The sequence below is a fragment of the Seriola aureovittata genome, chromosome 21 (assembly GCF_021018895.1).
Source record: "Seriola aureovittata isolate HTS-2021-v1 ecotype China chromosome 21, ASM2101889v1, whole genome shotgun sequence".
Taxonomy (NCBI): Eukaryota; Metazoa; Chordata; class Actinopteri; order Carangiformes; family Carangidae; genus Seriola; species Seriola aureovittata.
Window position 1 is genome coordinate 11,477,642 of NC_079384.1, and position 21,988 is coordinate 11,499,629.

At 44.0% G+C, this 21,988-nt stretch overlaps 1 protein-coding gene across 2 annotated transcripts in view; it reads left to right on the top strand.

Moving 5' to 3' along the window:
* Positions 1 to 21,988, top strand: part of adkb (adenosine kinase b) — a 102,688-nt gene that overhangs the window by 39,631 nt on the left and 41,069 nt on the right. For both annotated transcript variants that reach the window (XM_056366396.1, XM_056366397.1), the window contains exons 5-6: positions 3,167 to 3,339; positions 5,512 to 5,620. In XM_056366396.1, coding sequence (XP_056222371.1) covers positions 3,167 to 3,339; positions 5,512 to 5,620 — 282 coding nt within the window. The remainder of the gene's footprint in view (positions 1 to 3,166; positions 3,340 to 5,511; positions 5,621 to 21,988) is intronic.

Sequence of the window (21,988 nt, forward strand, 5' to 3'; positions counted from 1 at the left end):
ATGTTTTTACAGTGGGAATATCTAACTAGAGGTCCCATTACCACTTCATCAATATACAGCAGCAAGTGAGTGAGGAGATAGAAGGGAGGGGAGCAAAAAAAAAAAAAAATGGAAAGAGGAATGTAATAGCTTATAGTGCTAATGGCAGTCTGAGCGCTCAAGTCCCAAACATTCAGCCGCCTCATCTCATCTGGGCTGTGTAATTGCCCTCCTGGAAGCTGCCACGCGAAGCGGCTGCCTCCATAGTGAAGAGTGGCAGCTGCTGGATGTTGAGGAGCATGCCTAGGTCAGCTCTCCAAGTGGGTCTCCTTGCAACCATGAGATGTCATAATTAATAGCTATCTGGGGGCCCCGGGGGCCAGTGCTGGGTGGGTGGAGGGGTGAGATTTTTTGGGGGTGGGGGGTGGGGGTAAATGGAAGCCAAACAGAAAGACACGCCAGACTTATTCCCCATTTAACATAATGTATACTTATCATCACTTTGCCTTTAGCAAGTACGCCTGTGCGGCATGTTATCCTCTGCTTTTCAGGGATATTTTTCTCACTTGTTTGTATTAGGTTTTCCCTCTGTATCTAAACGTACCTAGAGATATGTCGCTGTTTTGTATCATGGGAACTTAATAATCTTTGGGGACCGGCGTTCTCCCTAGTTAAGTAAATATACATGAGCTGCTGTGCAAGATACAAGCTCCCAGCACCTTCAGAAAAATCTGTTACTTCAGCTTCCCTCTTTCTTCCCTTCCTCCTCCTCCTCCTCTCTCTCTCTAACATGCCACCTGGGGGCAAATCTCACTCTGTCTCATCTGCTGCTTAATTTCACTGGAGCGGCCCTCAGTAATGAAGCGCCTTGATGTACATTTGCCAATTTCTGCCTCTGCCACTGCGGTATAATTGGGATGTGACTAAGCGTGAATACCCAGCGCAGGGTTGGTTGACCTCTCAGCGACCCCGCGAATAGCGCTTTTGTCATAATGGAGGTATTATCTCACATAATCTGGGAATGGAGAGGGATTGTCTGCAGGGTGCCAGGGATGGAAATGAATTGATATAACTCCTCGCTCCTGTGCACCACAGAGGAGAATAAAAAAAAAAAAAACTGCAAGATATATTTTTTACATGATCATAATGAAGACATTTTCTTCTTATCTATTGCCGCTTTGTGTTTATTGGAGTAGGAGAACAGCTCCTGGCAAAAGCAGGGGTGGATTTTTTAGCAAGGGAGAGAGTTTTGATGCTGTGGTACTAGAGAGGATTTCTCTGTATGTGTGTGTGTGTGTGTGTGTGTGTGTGTGTGTGTGTGTGTGTGTGTCAGCCTTTTCCCTGTGTGGGTGCACTGTGTACTCAATGCACATGTTAGTGAGTATGTGTGTCTGTTAATGACCCTGTAAAATGACAAGCTGAGCTGGCCGTGAGAGTACAGCTGACAGTCAGAGAGAGGGAGAAGAGGTGGAGGAAGCAGGAGAATTCAGATGGTTGTAGGGCGGGGGGGGGGGGTGTATGGTTGCGAGGTCGGTGGTTGCACTGTGATTCACCATGCTGTCATCAGGGGGACAGGGGCCCCTGAGTGGCCCTCTGTATTCCCACCTGAGAGGCCTGCAAATGGAGGGGCCGTGCTGTCATTATTTACAGCCTGCAGCTCCTAACCTTGGATTCGGAGCTCATCACTGCGAAGGGAAAATCAGATTGGACTTGACGTGTACCCGAGCCAGTGACCTTGATAAGTGTGAGGTGCCTGCAGCAAGAGGTTAGGGAAGAGGAGCTCACTTCTGTCAGCTTTCGCTGTGGATTTGTGCGTGCGTGTGTGTCTATGTATTTCAGCCAGGTCGGGAGGGGGAAGTGGGGGGTGGGGTGGGGGGGCACGGCTGAATGACTGAACCATGACTCAAGATGACACGTGGTAGGCTTGCTCATGGACCAAGATGTAGCGGGCATATGTGGCATTATTACTGTTCATTTTGCTGGCACTAGCGCTGAAAAGATTAGTCGATTAATTGATCAGTCTATTGACAAAATATGAGCAGATAATTGCTTAATAGTATGTCATTTATCAAGCAGAAATGCTAAACATTTGCTGATTGCATCTTCTACTAAACATGAGGATTTGTCACTCTTTTCTCTAAATTGAATACTTTTGGGTTTTGGATCATTTAAAATGCACAATTGAAGATATCACCTCGGACTTATGATGGGGGAATTTCTCATCAAAAAACACTGATAGTCAAAATAGATATTATTTGCATCCTGATTTGTTTTTACCAGGTAAAAGTCCCAAAACCCTCCCACATCAGCTGCATTTGTAAATTGTCAGCCTTGGTCTGAAAATGCACCTGAGCCTTGCGTAAAGTAATGCATCTTTTCCTGTGTAATTTTATTTTTCTATTTGATTATTTATTTTTTTCCCATCTGAACTAGTTACCTGGAGACCAGAGGGAGGGGGTGGGGGGGGGGGGGGGGGGCAGGGGGTTGCAAAATAACAGAGGAGAGCATCTCAGAAAGGGTGATGAAAATGCATTTTTCTTCCCCTACCGAGATGCTATTTGGTCGTGTGAAATGATTAATTTCACACATATACAGGTCATCCCCGAAAGCGGCAACATCTCATTCACAAGGGGCCCCCGTCAGCAACAAAACAGGAGGCTGCAATAAAATGAGCAAACAGCAGCACGTACTGTACGTCAATAAATCTTTGGAGGTTAAACCTGAGCACTGTTGAATTTGAGCAGCCCCCCCCTCTCATCAGTTAAAAGTCACTGAGTACATCAGGACTGTCGAGACCGAAAGAAAAAATAAAAAAATGGCCGAAGAGCAGCTTCGGGGAGTGTCCTGTGGTAGCAGTTACACACTCTCTCACACGCAGAGAGTGTGTATTTGCATAAGTAGGATGGAGCCTTGAATTATTGGGTTTGTGTAAATAAGGAGATGAGACTGTTTTTAGCACACAGGGAGGAAGGAGAGCTTGGATGAGAATAGTGCCTCTGTGTGGAGTGGGATTGGTCTTGGGTTGTTTACGACAGCTCGCAGCCCTCATATATCACAAGCAGTATGTTTGCTGTGAAGCTACAGTTTGTGTGCCATCTGCCTTAGCTGAACTTGACCCTTCAAACAGACTTATATTTTGTAAACGGAGCTCCCTGTAACTGCTGTTTTTTTATTTTCTCCTTCTTAGTGGATGATCCAGAAACCCCACAAGGTGGCTACCTTCTTCGGGTGCATCGGTACCGACCACTTCGGGGAGATCCTGAAGAAGAAGGCAGAGGAAGCCCACGTCGACGCCCATTACTATGAGCAAAATGTGGAGCCGACCGGTACCTGTGCAGCCTGTATCACTGGGGACAATAGGTTAGTCATCTTTTAGTCACCCTTGACCAAGATATGACCCTCTAGCTTGGATTTGAAAGAATCATTTTTGTTCATTTGTACATCCTCAGGCAGGCATTTGACTCCTTGGGGCTGGAAGTCATAACAGGGAATCATAGCTCGGCTCACACATCAAAAGGAAAAAGCACAGCTTGAGTGTGTTTTTCCAGGCCCCCACTCTGTCTCTGCCGCCCCAGTGGGTTGTCATCCATCTATACGCTGACAGTAGCAATGTGTTAGAGATGGCTGGGCTATCCCAGCTCTCACCTGTCAGCCTTCTCGGTTGTAAAAGGGGCTTTAGCCTCTCTGACGACTCTCACGCTAGCATCATCATCGGCACGTCTGAGACAGCAGAGGTCAAAGCCTGCACACACACACACACACACACACACACACACACACACACAAAAATATCACTAACAGTGAGGGCTCCAGTTCATGATAGACCAGGTGTGGATCAATAACCTCCTTCTCTAAACACTCCCCTCCTCTGCAGCCCTTCATCCGCTGCTACTGGAGTTGTCAGTCAGTCAACGGCTGGACCCTGACCGCCCCGGGAGCCGGACCTGCTGAATGGTCTTAGTGGGCTTGTTTGATGTGGGCTCTGACACCTGAAAAGGTCAGGTGCCGTGCTCAGGGAGACGAGCTCTGTAATATTTCTTACAGGTGTTTAACAGACAGCTCAGGAGGCCAGTGGAAAGGTCGCCGGCAGGGCCAGATTGGAAGGGTGATGGCTTTGAAGGATTGGGAGCCAGTATGTCACAGCCCCCGGGCTTTGATTAGTGCAAGTCTTCAAATAAAATCAAATCTACCTCCCCTTACTCAAATCTGACCATTTTAGTTCCAATCTGTGAAAATACTCTATGGTCAATAATCACATTTTAGGCATTAGGAGATAAGTTTATTCCATTCTTACATGTCATTGCCTTCAGGATCTCAGAGTTTTTGTGGGATACTTGGGGCCCAAAATATTCATTTTAAAATTATTATTATTATTATTATTATTAAATCGTATTTATTTAAAGAACCTTCTGTAACCCTGAACTGAGTCAGTAAGGTAACAACTCCAACTAAACAATTTGTAGGGAATCAAAGTCCCTTTAACAATAGTTTGAGGAAGTTTCATGATGACTGATGATTTTTATTTGACTGTGGCTGATAAAAAGTGGTTCTGGATCAGGTTATTTTTATGTAGAAAACTAGTGGTGGGTAAAATTGGCAAACATTACTTCAGTCTGACATGAAAATACAAAATCTTATTGGAGATATTGCAAGATCGCAGATTCCTGGAGGGAATGATGAATGTTCTGCTCTGAAGTTCGACCTCTTAAATTAAGTATCTGTTTAGATTGAGCTGTTATTTGAGAGTGCTGTGCTTTCCCGACGTCTATTGCACTTCCTCAGTAATGACACGCTTTTTGTCTGCCATGCTTGTTCTAACCTTTGAGTCCATTACTACAACTCAGGTCAAGTGCAGCTCCAATCCTGCTGTCATAGTGTTGCCTTCGTCCTCACACTGTGATCAACTTAGCACACTGTTACTCTTTTCCTTGACACTAACCACGGCGAGCAGCTTTTCCTCGCCATGTGAGAGCGGCTCTCTTCCTGTAGCGGCACCCTCCTGTCATATGGTCGCCCCTAAATAGCGATGATGGTTGCACTCATTTTGATGGCCGTTCATAAAGAGACAGTGAGGACCGGCTAATGAGCTATGTTACGATAATGCCACCTGCTTCACTTTCCAGCTCCCACCACTCACTACTCAACTCAAGTGTTCATTTAATAATGCATTTCTGTTGTTTTCCCACCTTGGCTAACAATGGACCACTTTTCCAGGTGATGTGATTATATGAATAATTTGGAGGGGGTTCATTGTTGGCCTTGAAAATCCTTTTGTTTATTTTAATGTCTCCTTTTTTTTGAGGTGTTTGAGATAACCCTTTTTTTTTTTTTTTTTAAAGGAAAGTAAAATAAAGACATCCAGATTACTTTATTTCACCTTGGTTCAGAGATTCTAAGAAACTATTATCATCCTTTTATATCATGAAAGAACAAAGAAAAGTCTGGAGCCCGAGTGTTTTTAGGGATGTTTTTGAGACAAAATTAAGATGGATGATAAGCGAGGCAGAAGATTTATGGGGTCTGTCTCGGCAGGTCCCTTGTTGCTAACCTGGCAGCGGCAAACTGCTACAAAAAGGAAAAACACCTGGACTTGGACAGCAACTGGGAGCTGGTGAAGAAAGCCAAGGTCTATTATATTGCGGTAAGTGAGACCCTCTCCATTCAAAGTGACTGTTCCCCAACTCTATTGCCAGAAGAGGACAAAATGTTAAGAGGCTTTATTCAGGAAATGCCTCAGCGTGCCTTCTGCATTGTCAATATATCCATTCATCCTTTGTCAAGTGAAATGAGCTACGTTACCTATTGAGACAATACAGCTCCATTCTCCCTATTTGCAGCGCAGTGTGAAATTGTTCTACATGTAATGCATTCATTCATTCCTTTTAACGTGAAGACAAGCCAACAGGTGCTGTGAAAGTGTGAAAATTGATTATGCAAGTTCATTCGGCTTTACCCGCTCCTACACAGTCTTCCCCTTACAGACAAAACACACACACACACAGATTGAGGAGGACAGATGTGCATTCAGACGTTCACACACACTCAAGCTGCACCACTGAGGTAATGTCTTCACTTACAGCTTCTGGAGTAGGATGGCCCGCCATGCTCATGTTTCACTGTTTGGGATTATATTTAATTCCGGCAGATCAACATTTTGTCTGATCTCAAGACAAAATGATAGCCCTGAAATTGCACTGCATTCCACGTCTTTAAGCAGTTCATTATCGGCATAAATCAGCCTTACAGCCCAGCTATCAGCATACTCCTTGGCATATTGTCCCAAGTGAAATTCACAATGCTCCCCCTGTTACCCACAAGCCCTCTAAACACGAGTGTACTGTAGTGCAATAATGATGGAGGTTTCATAATTAGCCGTCCAGTTGCAGAAACAAACACCAAAAAAAAAAAAAAAAAAACTGTTAGTGCTTGTGCCAGAAAGCACATCAGTCAGTCCATCCTCCAGAGTTTGTGTGGTCTCATTTTTAGCCTCTGCTTCGCATTAGCAAACATGGCACATCCTCTGCAAATTGGCAGTTGGGTTTTGCCCACATCCGACAGACTTGCGCGCAGGGAAAAGCTTCCGTGGGATTTGAGGGGGGATAGAAGGGCCACAAATGGGTGTTTGTCAGTGCTTGGAATCTCAAACGTGGTGTTCAGCGTCCCTCCTGGGCCTCTTTGTCAAAACAGGGGGATCATTCGCTTTATTAGAGTCCCATTCGCACTTCTAAAGTACTTAGCCAGATACACTGCCACAGCTATTCCCACTTAATACTGTGTGGCGTGTCTAGACTGGTGTTCACTAAGGCCTCCTCTCTCCATTAACCTTGTCGAGAGCACTCAGATGTATTTACCCAATTTACAGCCAGATTGTACATTCCCCCCCCCCCCCCCCCCCCCCCCCCCCACTGTACCAACCTCTGCTGTGTATTAATGTGCTTTGTTGATTTTCATTAAACTACTGCCACACGGTATACGCGGTCTTGTACACGCTAATCTGTAAATTTAATTACCAAAAAGTGCAAATGTGTGTATGTTAGCATGTTATTTGCTCACACGTGCGCCTGTGTTTGTTTGGAGCATTTGTGTTAAAGAGGTGATTGATGATTCCTGGCAGAGGCTCTCAAGGTGCCTGCTACTATGTGGTGTGATTGGATGAAAACAGAATTATTAGAGGGCTCCTGCAGCCAGTCTGGCTCATCCAGCAGCAGCGGCGGCAGCAGCAGCAGGGCTGGTGGCAGACGCAGAGCAGGGAGGCAGCACTGCCATTTCTCACAAAGAGAGAGAATGTTGAACTCCTGCCAAATGTTTGGTGGCAGGCTGTTGCTAGGAAATCTGGGTCCTTAGGCAAATCATTGCACAAAGACCAATAACAAAGGCGTGAGGGGGAAGAAGGAATGGCTAAACGCATTTCAGGCTGACAATATCTCTTTTTTTTTTCTTCTTTTTTTTTTGTTGTTGTTGTTGAATGCCATCGCTGCTGCAGTGATGTTTACAGTTATTTCTTTCCCCTACGATTGTAAACATCAGAAATGGAGGGTGATGTATTGTGTGAAGGGGAGATGAGTGACTCTAATTGGTGGGGGTGATGTGTGCGTGCTGGCCCAGTTAGCCCCCCCCCCCCACCCCTTTCTTCCCTTTGCTCCCACTCTCCTTCCATCCCCATCCCCCCTTGGCCCTCTATGGACACCCCTCCGTCTCCTTTCCTTTTGCTGTCTCCTTTGCCTCCCCCCCTCTCTTTCTCCTGCCTCTCATACACAGACATACACTTGCCGCTAAACACACACAGCATGCACGCACACATTCTGCAGCATACCACTGGCTTGTTTTTCTTGACACTGAGTGCTTTGCCCTGTAATTTGATCTCCACTGCTTGATGCATCCTCCATGATGCCACTTTGAATTAACCTATGGCTCCACAGCTCTCCTTGGCCCCAGCTAATAAAATGGCCTGTCCTAACTTATGCCATTTACATTCAGGAAAAAAAGAGGAGCACTCGGTCCATCCCCTGGTCACGCGCGGAGCGAATATCAGAAATAAAGAAGAGGGGAGACAAACAAGACAATTGACTGTGAAAAGGCCTGTTAATGACTGGGCACAGATGGTCAGAAATAACCCAAGGATAGACGGAGGAGACACTCGCCTCTGCCAACTGGCCTGATACACAAAACTCACCCAATGAGACACAAGCTGCAGTGCTGTCAGGTCACAAACCCGATCACAGCTGTGGACGCTGTTCATTTACGCCTTAAGCTAACGGCGCAATCCCCGTTAGCCAGCAAGAGGTTAGCCACGCCTGAGGAAAACAGCTAGCCCACCTTTTTTCTCAAACAGCGCAGCAAGTTGAAGTAGAATGTCTCACACTGTTAACACTGGCACACTGCATATAGCATTAATTGGCAGTTGCTTTCTTGCCCTCGCTGCAGGGGAAAGCTGAGTTCAGCCTCAGTCACTGTAGCATAATATGCAAGAAAAAAGAGGCGAAGGGGAGGGCAAAAGCAGGAGGAAAGAAAAAAAAAAAAAGCGCAATACTGGCACCACAAGCAGCACGTCAGCCTGCTTACACCCCAGAGTGGCACACACACACACACACACACACATTGTTACTCCGCCCCACCAGCCCCTGCAATTTGCAGCCAAAAAAGCAAAGGGAGAGGTTTTCCACACACACAACTAACTGACACCTCATCAGCCAGTCGAAGGGCTGATTAGCACAGAGGTGACTGCGGCTGTGTCTCTGTCCAACTCAGAGGACCACACTGTCCTCACGTTGACCTTGAGCTTCCTCTCCTCTCTTCCTCTATCCTTCCTCTCTATTCTTCTACTCTCCCTCTCACCACTGCTCTTTATCTCCAATATTCCTCCCTTCCGCTGTCTCCATCTCCTCCCTCCTTCTCACCTCTCCTTTTCTGTCTTTTCTCTCTTTCTTCTCCACTCTGTACTGCACCACTCTGCACTGCCCCTGTCCTTCCACATAGCCAGGGAGGGATCACGAGGCAAAATGCAGGCAGTGGAGAGAAAGAGGAAAGGGAGGGAAGAGAAGTGGAGGGGGGAGAAAAAAACTGGCAGGCTCCCCCTTTGTCTGCAGGCGATCAGTTACAGTCTTGGTTGCCGATGAAATTTAATCCCCACCGCATTTACATGCCAAGTTTGACTTCTGGCAAGCCCTATTAAATAGATTTGTAAATCATTTCATCTTGATTAGAATCTGTTCTCAAGGGATCAACATTTTTTCGCCTTGCTTGTGTTTTGTTATGTGCACAATCTGTGCCCACTGGTGTTAAAATTTGAAAGTCAGCCTTTGGTGGTGGCGTTTTTCTGTGTGAGCGAGTGTGAGCAGTAGGTTTAGGGGACAAAGAGCGATGGGTGCCAAGTCCCGTCCGTCACCGGCCAAGCCACTGTGTCAGCATGTCTTCCATCTCTGGAGGTCATGTCGTTGGGCGAGCAACTGCTATGATGTGTCTTCTCTTTATTAGGCTGACACCACAGTGTCTTTAGCATGGAACAATGTCATTTCAAATTGCGCCTAATCAGATGGCATTTTGTAATTGCCAGCAAGCATCTTATGAATATGAATTCATAATTGTTCAATTACAAGCCGACTGCATCATATTTATTGGCTTATTTATTTTTTTTCCCCCGCTGGCCTGGGCCAATTATAGGATTTCAATCTTGAGGCAATCAAGTGATAAGGGTGAGGCGTTTAGTGTTTGCTGTCACTATATAATTCTCTCGAATGTTAAACATCCATCTGGGAGGGCTGTATTTGTCAGAAGGCTGTGCGTGGAGGTGCACCTGCCTAATTGAGTGGTAATGAGCTGTCAGGAGTGCGGGCTTGGTGATTGGCTCTCGGCGGGGCGTCCCGTGCCAGTGGGATGTATGGGCTGGCCCAGCACTTCTGGAGGATCAGCCAGCTCCACAGCCCTGCAGGCCTGAGTGGGCGGAGCGTGGTAAATTAGGGTGGAGAGGCCAAACGACGCTGGCTGCGGAGACATCCTGTGGCTTTCACTCGATGAGGATTTATTTAGGTTGTTTACAATTACCCTCACCCCCGATTTGGTTTTACTACCTAATGTCAGAGGCGGAGGAAGTTTTCAGATGTTTTGCTTAACTAAAAGTAGAAATACTGCACTGCGAAAACACTCCATGAAAATTTTAAGTCCTACATTTACTCTTTGATTAAGGTTGACATGTATAGAAGTATTTATATTGATTATTGAATCTTTCAAATAATTCTGATTGAATATATATATGAATATGTTAATGTATATAACAAAATGAGACATGTTATATTATTATAAAGGCACTATATTACAGGTTCATTATTCCCGATGATTTTTAACGTAGCTGGTCAAGATAGAAATCAACTTTAACTACATTATAAATTGTTAGTCATAGCAATTCACCATATGTCCTAAATGAGCATATGTTTTATGTAAAATCATAATCCAAAAGTAAGTGGTAATAACTGTCAAATCAATGTAGTGGAGTACAATTTACAAAGTACATTTACAAAGTACCTCAAAACATTACTGTATAGCACCTGGGAAAATCTACTTAATTACTTTCCCCTGGTGTTGATTGGTCCATGTATTTGTTTGTTTAACTACAATATGAACACAGCCGGCTTTAGAAAAGCAAATATGTTTGAAATTGTTGTGGAGAAAGTTACCGGATGTCAGAGTTCACCTGCTTTTGTTATTGAGGAGGAGAAGTTCTCATCGCACTCAGTAGCATCTATTTTTGTTTAGATTTGTGTATTTGTGCGATTTATTTTTATTTAATTTTTTTTTTTTTTTGTTGGAAATGTGTGTGGAACTACTGAGAAGTTGGCACGGCTGTGCTGGTTTTATTTTGGGAGTTATTATTTCCAGCATCCTAATTTGAACAACAACGAGGAAAAAAATGCTTTAAGCCACTGTATCTTGAGTAATTGCTTCTTGGGGGGATGGGAGGGAGGGGGCACACATTTTTGGACTCTGGCAGGCTTCCAGGCTGTAGTCCATATTACTCTACCAGCATGCAGCGACTTTGTCCTTGTACACCCACGTTACCTTGTAAAAACAGTTTTTCTTCTTCAGCAGGGAAAACACCATGTCCTTTCACCCCAGATTACCGTGTGCATCTGCTCCACCGGCAACAAGTCTGTTTTCCTCTGCCTCGCTGTAAAGGGGATGAAATAGTTCAGACTTAATGATATTTCTACTTTCCATCACCTTGTCCCCTCGCTGCCTCTGCATCAAAGCGCTCAGTGTGTGTGCACGCCTTTTTATTCATGAGACCAAGTTGTAAAACGTAGAATAATGTTTCAGTCCTACACAGGGACGTTGTGGCCATTTGTGTGAGTTCCACGGCTTAATTGAATAGACTGAGTAATTATTTGTCAAGTAATGCTGAGCAGAAAATAAATAGCCACTTTGCGGCCGTGAATTGTGCCTGATGGCCATGTGTTGATACTCTCACCAGGGAGAGTAAAAACCTGCTCTACTGGCTAAGTATCTGATTAAGATTCACATGATGGAACCGCAGACGCTTTAGGATAGTGTCTCTCCTGGGCAAAGACAGTGAGCAGAGTTAAGTGTCAGACGCTGTTATATTATCATGCTGGAGCATAAAGCCTTGACTGAATAAATATTGCTGGAATATTCTCCTCACCACAAACCATCCGCAGCACTCGGGTCAGCTTGACAGTTTCTGACTGAAAGCGGCCTGTAAAGAATCACCGCAGATGTGCATCTCTGTGCGGCAGATGCTGGACACTGTTCTTTGAGAATTGTTTCCTTCTGCAAGGTTTCATTTTTTCCCTTTTATGTCGCTGTAATTTGTTTATGGTCTGTAATAAGCCTGTGCATATCTTCCTTCTGCCAGTTTGGCCTGGATCCAGTGTAAAGTGCCAGTAATTTTTTCCCTCTCCCTTTTAAAAGGAGACTAATGACTTCTGAGGATAATATAATATTTTGTAATGATTTAATAATTCATTTAAGTTTGAATTCTTAAGATTTTCATTATGTTAGACATCAACTTTTATACTATTTATGGCTGTATTTTTTTCAGCAGTAGCCAGTCAGTGTGTATGTATTCTGTGATGACCACTCTGTTTAGTAGTTTCCTTTATTACTGTCAGATCATGCTGCGTGGGATGCAAATTTGGCCAGAAATTTAGTCAAAAAATTGATCTTAAAGGAGCTATTTTTAAGTTTAGCTATTGCTACATAGCCAGCATTAGCATTACCAGCTGCTTTCTCACCAGTCTTGCCAAGAGCTTCAGCCATTGTTGCTTTTGCAAGACAAGAGGTTATAATACGCCCTCTGAGAAGCGCTGCTTCTTAAGAGCAGCCTGGACACTACAGTGATTCAGTATCAGAAAGTGATAAGAGAGACAAACTGGGCCAGGGCTAGCTGGTTAGCATGCTAATTTCTGTAGAAGAAAAAAGAAGTGATAGAAATAGAAGCAAAACAAGAAGGTTGCTTTCTACAGCTGGAGACAGCTCTTGGCGAGTGAAGGACTGATGTTTGATGCTGATTTCTCAACGTTTCTTCTAGACTGGTAAGTAAAAAGCTGTTAATGCTAACATTTGCTATGTATCAAAACGTACAAATAGCTCCTTTAACTCAAGGTCCACAGCTTTTTCCAGAGCTTTCTTTTGCATCTTACGTTCTTAACTGGATTTTTCTTTTAGCTTTGGACATAGCAAGGCTAACTTTTTCTCCCTGTTCCCCATTCGTTGTGCTAAGATGACCATCTCATGGTTGTAACTTTATATTCAGTGGGTAGATGTGAGAGTCGTACTGATCTTCTGAAAATATATCAACAATATCTTTACAATATGTGTACGTGTGTATGTGTGTGTGTGTGTGTGTGTGTGTGTGTGTGTGTGTGTGTGTGTGTGTATGTGTGTGTGTATCTATTTTCTGTTCTTTTTATTTCATTTTTTTTTTTTTAGTCTATATTGTTCCCAGTGCTCAAGGTTATGTAAAGTGACTTACTTACTGCAGCTCATTTGGAACCAGAGAAAATTATTTCTGCTTGATAATAAAAGATTTGATTTTGTTAATTTGACAATTTAATTTTTGTTGTGTAAACAATTAATGGATCTAGAGTTTCAGCAGTAATGATACTGCTGCAAACAGATTTTTTTCAGTTAGCATGTCTGGGGTTAGTGCATACAGTGGGAAAGTGTTTATTTTTCATACATGGTGCCACTCAGACATAGGCTAGTACTCTGACCTTATCTATTGTTTCTCAAGTGTATATTGTAAGCAGCTTTGGAGGCTTTATGGAGACTTAGCCAGCAGGGCTGCCGTTGCTCTGGTGGAACATTTGGACCTCTGGCAAGTGTCAGATTTTCAGCAGCACATTAAATCTCTTAACCCAGTTCTTTTTTTTCCCCTCCCCTTCCTCTCTCTGTCTCTCTCTTCCTCTTCCCCTCTCTCCCTGCCATGCTAACAAGCTGGCTGTGATTTATTTTTCATGTGTGGCGTTGTTAGCCACCGCCGCCATTTTTTTTTTTTTCCTCGGCATGCAAACTCTAGTGCCAGTGGTTAGCCTGGTGCCCAGGCCCTGAAGGGGCAGAGTGAAAATACAGCCAGAGCAGCTGCACATCCGCCCCAACCGGGCAAAGTCCTCCAGTCGCACTGTGATGGGGAGGCCAGAGCCACTTTGATTAGCATGTCCGTCGTTATTGGCCAGCTTGAATGTCATGCACCGTGAGCCCAGTTGTCTAATGCTTCGGCTGGCCAACGGGGCTGCTCCCTGCAATTACTGATAGGGCTGCTTGTTCCAGTGTGGAGGAGAGGCCAGGAAGAGTGTCAAAGTGCCAAATGATTGTCCTTGGTAAATAAAAAGCAGACATCTTCCTTTTTGATGTTCTATATGTGCGTGCCTTTCTTTCAGATGCTGTGGCGCAATCACATTTGAAAGCATTTTGCGCTCCCAACATAACGAGGGGGGACCAATCAAAACAATAACTGTGGTTCCTTTTGACAAAGCCCTTGGCTCACAATTGTCAGAAGATGTAAGCTGACTCATCCACACAAGAAGGGCATGTATCCCTGGGAGCGAGGGGCGAAAAGCTATGATGAATCTTCCCCTCTGTGCTCTCCTCTCTCCACTGAGCCTGCATGGATTAATTACATGACTAGTAGCTAGTTTAGTCCCATTATTTATTTTTTTCTAATGAATAATTTTACTCTCCCTCTCCGCCTAGATTTTATTCTACTCAGGACTTTTCGGCTCAACCCTGTGGAAATAAGAATGCATTGATTATTTTCCATCTAGCAAATATCCCACCAACTGAGGAATAACATGCCTTCCGCCTAATTGGTTTGTTTATCTTGAGCAACAGACTCTGGGTTTGTTTGGACTCTGGCTGGCATCCACACACTGCACCGCTCCTCACCATGATTACTCACCTTGGGAGGAGGCTGCTGGAGCAAGGTTGATGTTCCCCGCATAGACATCAGGCTGTCATTCTCTCCGCTTATGTGACATCATTTGCCAAGACAGATTTGTTACAGGAAAAATAAATTCAGGCCTAAAAAGGGATTGATTTAAGGACAGGCGGTGAGTGGAAAAAGGCGACAGGAGGGATGGGGGCTCCCAGACACATTTCACCACTGAGAGGGCTCGGGCCGGATCCAAACAAGCTGCCAACAGAAGATGGATTCTGGCTTCATGTATAATTGATAAACTGTATGTTCTAGGTGTCAGCTTTAAAGAGGGAGCTAGGACTATATCAGGAAGCTATTTTTCCTCTCTGAGGCGAGCATCATTTTTATTTTGTCCTCCCCCGTTCTCTGGCTTATCTTCTCACTTCAGAAAGCCCCGTTGAAAATTATCGTTTTCTTTGAAGACGATGTTCGGGAAGTGCTGCTTTAAAAGCACATCCTGTTCCTGCGCCTATTAGGAGCGCTAGTCCAGGGCAGATAGCCATCTGCAAAGTTGACTGTACATCCTGAGTTATCAGGATTAGCCATCTCACTCTTGACACCTAGCACATTAATATTAGCTATTGGAGACTCTATCCTGCTGAAAGCAGCATAAAAGGATTAATGCACCGCTTATCCTTTTGGAAATAATGCCCTTTATTGAGCGGATTTGACACTGTAAAGGCTAATGATGACATTGAATGGAGCCAGAATAAGTAATGGTGCATCATCCCGTGTCATGCAGCCAGAACAGTCGCTATTTGCATTCCGACAGCTCAAACTGTATTGATTTTGCTGAAGGCGTTCGGTTGTTTTTCCTCTGCAGCAGTAAGAAAGTGTTACTCAATCATCACCGTCCTTTAGCTAATGACAGTGCCCTCACTGTAGGGCCCAATGACACGCTCCGTTCATCTTCATACTGTATGCTGCGATTTCACCTCTGAGCACTTTGCGCTGCAGCAATTACTGTACATGAAACACAATATGCCAGCACGTCCCTTCCCTGTCTGTCACGCAGAGACTGTGGGATTAATGTGGCTTTGGCCGCTCACTCTAATAGTGATAAATTTGTATCCTGCCAGTCAGATCTATGAGTGCTAGCTGTACAGCTTGTCCCACAAAGGCTAGACTATTTCAGTCGAGGGTAAAATAGCAACTTTGAACCCTGTCATTTCCCTTTGTCGCAATATAATAGCTGTGAAAAGCAGTTTTCTATTGTGTTTTTTCTACATAGGACTTGGAATTGAAAAACTGGCCTGATTCATATTATTTCTTTAATATCCCCCATGTACACTTGACTCTGAATGATTCTTGATGTAAACAGGAAATGTGCCTGCATGGGGTAACCGGATCCTGCCACACAGTGAGAATTTAACTCAAGCTAAAATGATTGTAATTCAGTGGGAGAGAGTCTCCTTGTACCCTTGAACCCCCTAACATGATTTGATTATAAAGAGGTTAAACAACTGTAATAATAAATCTGTCAAAGTTTTAATAAGATGTGCCATTTTGTATCGGGCTTCATAACACTGAGGGGCAGACAAGTGGCCATCAGGGCCACCTGAGAACATTTGCTCTGTTCTTTCTGCTAAATTGCTGCTTCCCCAAGGTGTTTTTTTTTTAACTGACAAGATAGTAACCTTATCAATCACAGCTGCTTCCCTCACTCTCCCAAGGACTTGTGTTGATATGTTCTAAGTGCTCTTCCCTTTGGCAGTTTTAATGGGAATATTGCATGCTCATTTCAGCAGTGCCTCACTGTTTCTTAATGAGCTGATAAAGCCCCAATTATGGAGGCAAATCCTGATTTCTGATTTGCATTACTGACTCTTGTTTCACCACACACAGCGGAAATGTACATGATTGAGGTGCTGGGATGTTGGCCTGCCTTTCCAGAGACTTGCATGGTGTGTGCGTGTGTGTGTGCGTGCGTTCGTGCGTTGGTGTGCATGTGTAGGGACACAGGAGATGGACAGATTAGATTATACAGTAGATGCTGCACGGCACCGGCCGTTTGTGCGTAGAATGTGATTTAGTTGTGAGGTTTGAGACGGGCTGTGGGGCTGCTCTGGGCTCTGTGATCGGTGAGGGGACAGACTGACAGTGACAGTGGGGTGGTAATGGCTCTGAATGAGGAGGAATGGCCCCTGTAAGGCCCCTATCCCAGTGGCAGAGCAGCAGCAGCAGCAGCCCTGTCCAAATACACAGCAAAATGAATTCTTCTCTACACCTGTGTGGGTTTTTTTTTTTTTTTTTCCCCAACACAACTAGAAATCGAGGCTATTTATAGCTTTGCCAATCTGAGGAGAAATGGTGAAAGAAATGGAAAATGCTACCCTTAAAGAAATCCAGCCTTCACTTTTATTAAGTATCAGCAGCTGTGGTAACGCCACATCCCATCAGATGTTGAGACATCAGTGGAAGTAAAAAGATGAGAGGATGTTGTATCACATTTGCAGTTTTTTGAACAGCACCCCGAGCCGTTAGCCATGAGGGAGACGCGAGGCCGATCAAAGTCCTCAGGACCTCTGGATGTGCGATCAGAGATATGGACATATCGGTGTGAGTGCGATTGCATATGAGATCCCAGGTTTGTTTTCATACAGCCACTTATTTGCTTCTCTTGCCCTCCGTGCCCCTTTTCGTTTCGGAGACTGAAACATCATGTCTAGAACTTTGGCTTGGGAGCTCTGCAGTTCATGAAAAATGCATTCACTCAGCTCTTTTTCTAACTCCTCGCCTCTGATACTCTTGTCATATCATATCCATGTCATGTCAGTGTGTGTATTAATTATGTAGCAGGCGCAGTTGAGGAGACGGTATTGATGCATCTCAACTAGATGTCCTATGTATATTACTGACCCGTCATTGGGAAATATAAACAAGTCTTAATTAAGGATGAGAAGATGCTTTAATATTTAGCCTTGAGAGTAAATAATTCTCAGTCTGTGTTTACAGGAAGCATTTTTCTCTCTGTCTGCTTCTCCCTCAGGGTCCATTTTATTCTCAGAGTCTCACTCTATTCAACCATTGTGGTCATTTTTTCCGGTTCAACTGAGGTGTTCGACCCGGTCATCCCGCCTGGGTTTAGTCTCTCTTTTAGTCTGCTGAGCTCACAATCACTCAACATATTGTCAACAAAACAGCACCCTGTAGCACCTTTGGAGGTGTCCCAAATTACAAAGGTAATTTATTTCTTTACAAGCAGAATTATGCATGAGTAAGAGGTCATGTTGTAATATGGAACTGCTCAGCAGTTGCACACGAGCCAGATCCTGTTCGGGTTTTGTGTTCCTGTTTACGAGTCCTCTCTGTGCTGTAATCATATGGAACTGTGATAGCACTTATATTCCCTCACCAAATGAATATCAGGAGGGAACGCCGCTCTGGATGGTTCCTCTTGAAATACAGCTGTTTCCCAGCGGTCCTCTTCCTCCTCCTGTAACAAATGGTCTCTCAGGATTAAAACCACTACAAACACTTCAGAGATATTAATCTTCTTCCAGGACCTCATTCAAAAGTTGCATTTAAAAGGGGGGAAAAGAAAGACTTACACACTTATGTTTAATGCCTAGACAGAAAGCCATGTTCCCTTGCAGATATAGATGATCTAAATCATGCTATGAAAGCATACTTTGAGTTGGGAATTCTGCTGTTGCCAACAACTGAGTCAACATTGATCTTGTGCGTTTTGTAATGCTGGAACGATTGTTTTTCAGCGTGGTGATTGCAGCGTTTTGGCAGGAATAATTGGAAGTTCAAAGCGTCAATCCATGAGTGTAGCCTGGGGATAGATTTCTGGAGAAGCTGACACTTCAGACGTATTATGAAGCCATCACGTCTAATTTGTAAAGACCTCTTTTGTAATTTACCCCCAATTCAGAGGAACAGTCTCCTGCTCTGCAGCACAATGCACACTCTGCTTGCATTGTTCATGCTCATTGGAAGAGACAGTGAGTGAATGAGTCTTGGAGCTCAAATAATGTGCAGCACTGTTCCTGTCATATTTGTTGCTGTGTAATGGCTCCTGATTTGTAGTTTCCTGCAGCGCCTTTTCAGTTTGGTGCAGAGCAGACAGTGCCGCGCGGCATACAGCAACTGTTTTCTGTGCATCCAGTCCAAGCAACTTGTTTACAACTTGCTGTTGAAGCAACTGCATGACAGATAAAGGACTCAAAACGTCGTATAGTCTTTGAGAGGGGGAGGAAACCTCTTCAGAGGAAGGACTGGGGTTTTCCACATGCCGCCCAGACATTCTCACACATATTGAGTTTGTCTGTGTGCATCTTTGAAGATGCAAATGTGTCAACCACATGTAACCAACCACCCAGCGAGAAGCTGAGATGCTCAACTGCCTTTCTCACGGCTCTTAAATGGCTGCCAGTGATCTTCAGCAGCTCTGCGTGTCTGTGAAGCCTGCAGTTCTTTTTTAACGGACAGATTAGTTTTTGTGGGATATTGAATAATCTGTGCACATTTATCATTTAGAAAAAAAGAAATGTCAGTGTAACCACATCAGGAGACAGAAGAGAGTTTGGCTGTAAAATTTTATGACCTCTCATGTAGCAAACTGTTACAGTAGATAGTATATGGAAGCCTTTATAATGATACAGAAGCCATTAATTGGCCAGTAATGTAAACCAGAAGTTGCACGAGCCAGTAAATGGGTTTATTAGTTTAACTTTTTCTATCTATTTTGCATAACAATACAAGTAGAATACCTTTTATGTTGTACATGCAGTCACTCCTTAATCAAGAGAATATTTATACCTCAAACCTGCCAGCCAGCTTTGACGTGTGGTGTAAGAAAAGAAAAAAAAAGAAAGACAGCACATCATAGCTTGGCATATCCTGACAGAGGAGACATTCGTAAATTATTAATGTTTTCCCTTGCACTGTCACCTATCATTGCACTATCCTTCTACTCCCACGTTTTGAAATGCAAGAGTAGTAGTCCCGCAGTGTGGCAAGTCATGTTTCTGGCTCTCATTTCAATATCTGAAGTGAAAGGTCAGGATGATATATTCTGTCCTGCCGCGGTGACAGTGACTTACATGCTATCAGTTCAAGATGGTACACTTTTACGAGGGCCACCCAGCCTGTCGAACAAACTGATAATGAATCAATCTGTGTGAAACATTTATGGGTGTCTCCCCCCACCCTCCAAACCACCCACCCACCCTTCCTTCCTTCCTTCCTTCCTTCCTTCCTTCCGTGAGGCCAATTAGAGCATCCTTGGTGGCCCCTGCTGTCTGAGTCAGGGAAGCCCCTCGCATTGTCATATCAATATTCCTCTGTTGATCTCCAGCTGAGGCAAGTCCGGCTGCTCTTTCCACACATTGCTAATTTGCATTCGCCAGCATGTGTGGGAGATGGCATGCTGGCTGCCTCTCTTCCTTGTTCCCAAACCTACTGTTGCCTCCCTCTTTCTGTCTTTTTCTACTTTTTTTTTTTTTCGAGAGGGAAAGGTTTCTTGATTCCTGGCATGCCAGAGAAGGGTCCTCTGAGGATTACATTGGCTAAGCCCTTATCACTCCAGGAAATTCACTGCCTGCTTAAAAAAGTGGTAGGAGTAGAAAATCAAGGGGAAGTGTTATTCTTTTTAAGTTTCTCCCTATTCCCATGGAAAGTTATTACGGGTTTGAAGAAAAGTCCTTTTTTTGGCACTCAAGTTTTCTCGTAACTGCATTTCATATTTCACCCTTCTTTTTTTTCTTTTTTTTTTTTTTTTTCCAAGCGGCTGGTGGAATTTTAGAAGTGGAAAATGTGAAGGCAGGTGCTTGAGAGAGAGCGAGACAGAGAGAGAGAGGGGAGGTTTAGGGAGGGCTGTGCTCACTGGGAAGCGATGTTAAACATCCAGGGGAAATGTTTGTTATTCTAATGGGATACCACCATGGTAACAGCTTTTAGAGACTCCCAAGGCTTTGTGTGGAGTATATGCACGCTTTCATCAATCTCGCCTAATTTCTTTGGGGATTAGCAAATATAATCAGTCCTTTCTCCAAGTCGTCACCTGCTTATCGACATGAATATGATGGTGAAATTTAGCAGAACACAGCCCTGTTGGATGTGGAGAAAGCAATACACGGGCCATTAATATAAATCACAAATTGAAGTGAGTCACTAAATGGATTCAAAAGTCATTAGTATTCCTTTTGTGCTGAGTGACATCCCAGACAGAATAGCTTACATTTTGCACATACCTACTTTTTTTTTTTTTAAATCCTTGCAACCGAGACCAAAGCACTTTTGCTCGTATTACATCTTCAAGTTAAACATGTTTCAGACAGAGGTAATGAATTATGTTATTTTCAGATTTAATACCTTTACGGGGGTTTTAAAGGCAACGGAGTGAACTCATTTACAAGACTTGGTGAATAAAAGGAAACCCTGTCTGATGAGGAGCCTCCGTGTTTAAAAGGCTCCAATAACTCGTAAGCCCCTCTCAGTTTTATACCTTTTTCTCTCCCTCTACAGATTTCCTTAAGTGGCTTATGTGAATTGCAGTCGCCACATTGAAACCGGCAGTATACAGAATACATTTCTTCCCGGCCGTGACCAGCTAACAGCGCATTGAACTTGTGCGTGTGGTGATGGAGAGGTTTCACACACAGCACTGCAGCGCCGTGGGAGTATAGCCTGACCTAAAGCTAAGCCCCCAGCCGGAACAGCCTTCCATCAAACTCACAACACTGCTCTCTTATCTACTGGCATTTCTGTCTGATACAAATAGCCAAGACGTGATATAGTTGGCTACATGTCATATCTGGCATTGTACTACGCTCTATCTGCTCCCCCCTCTGTGAAATATAATGCTTTTAACTCACCAGCTTTTTGCCTTGGCTATTTTTTCCATCTGTAGCAGAGACAGAGACCGGTGTGTTTGCTCGTCTTGGCCAAAGGCCAAAGGCTCTTTCTGATATAATCCCCACCATCGATCAGACTTTGTTTACTCTAACATCGTTTCTCTACCCTCCAGCAATTAGAAGTCAACCTTCCACCTCCTGCTCCTCAGACCAGCTTTATACGTTTATTTTTCCCTTAAGTGGTAATTTTTCATGTTGCGGCTAAGCTCTAAGAAGTGTGGGTGTATATTAAGTAACCAGACTGACATGTTGGAAACCAAATTTTTGTTAATGTTCCTTTGTCTTTGAAGGAGAATTCTCCAGTCACCGAACACTGGCACATATTGTACTGTACTATCAGTATATTATGGGAAGATGAGTCAAACATTTCCTATGTAGCACTTCACACACTGTGTGTTTCATTTGGGCTGCTCCACTTAGAAATCTCAAGCACTTTGAAATTTTAGAAAAATGGTGTGGCTGTAGAAGCTGAGGATTACTCTCCTGTCCGTCTGAGAGTCTCTCGTCATAATAAATCAGGCAGCAGAGTGACTGGTCTTCTCTGTAGTCTTGGCTTAAGAGGTTTAAAATCCACACAGAGAGGAGACCATTTTGCTTTGTTGTTAATATTGTGATAACAAATGGAGTTATGGCCAATTTAAGCTCTCGGTTTAGTGCCCAGTACCTACACCAGCGAGTAGAAGAAGTGAGTAGAAGTAAAAGTTGATTTGAAGCTGTT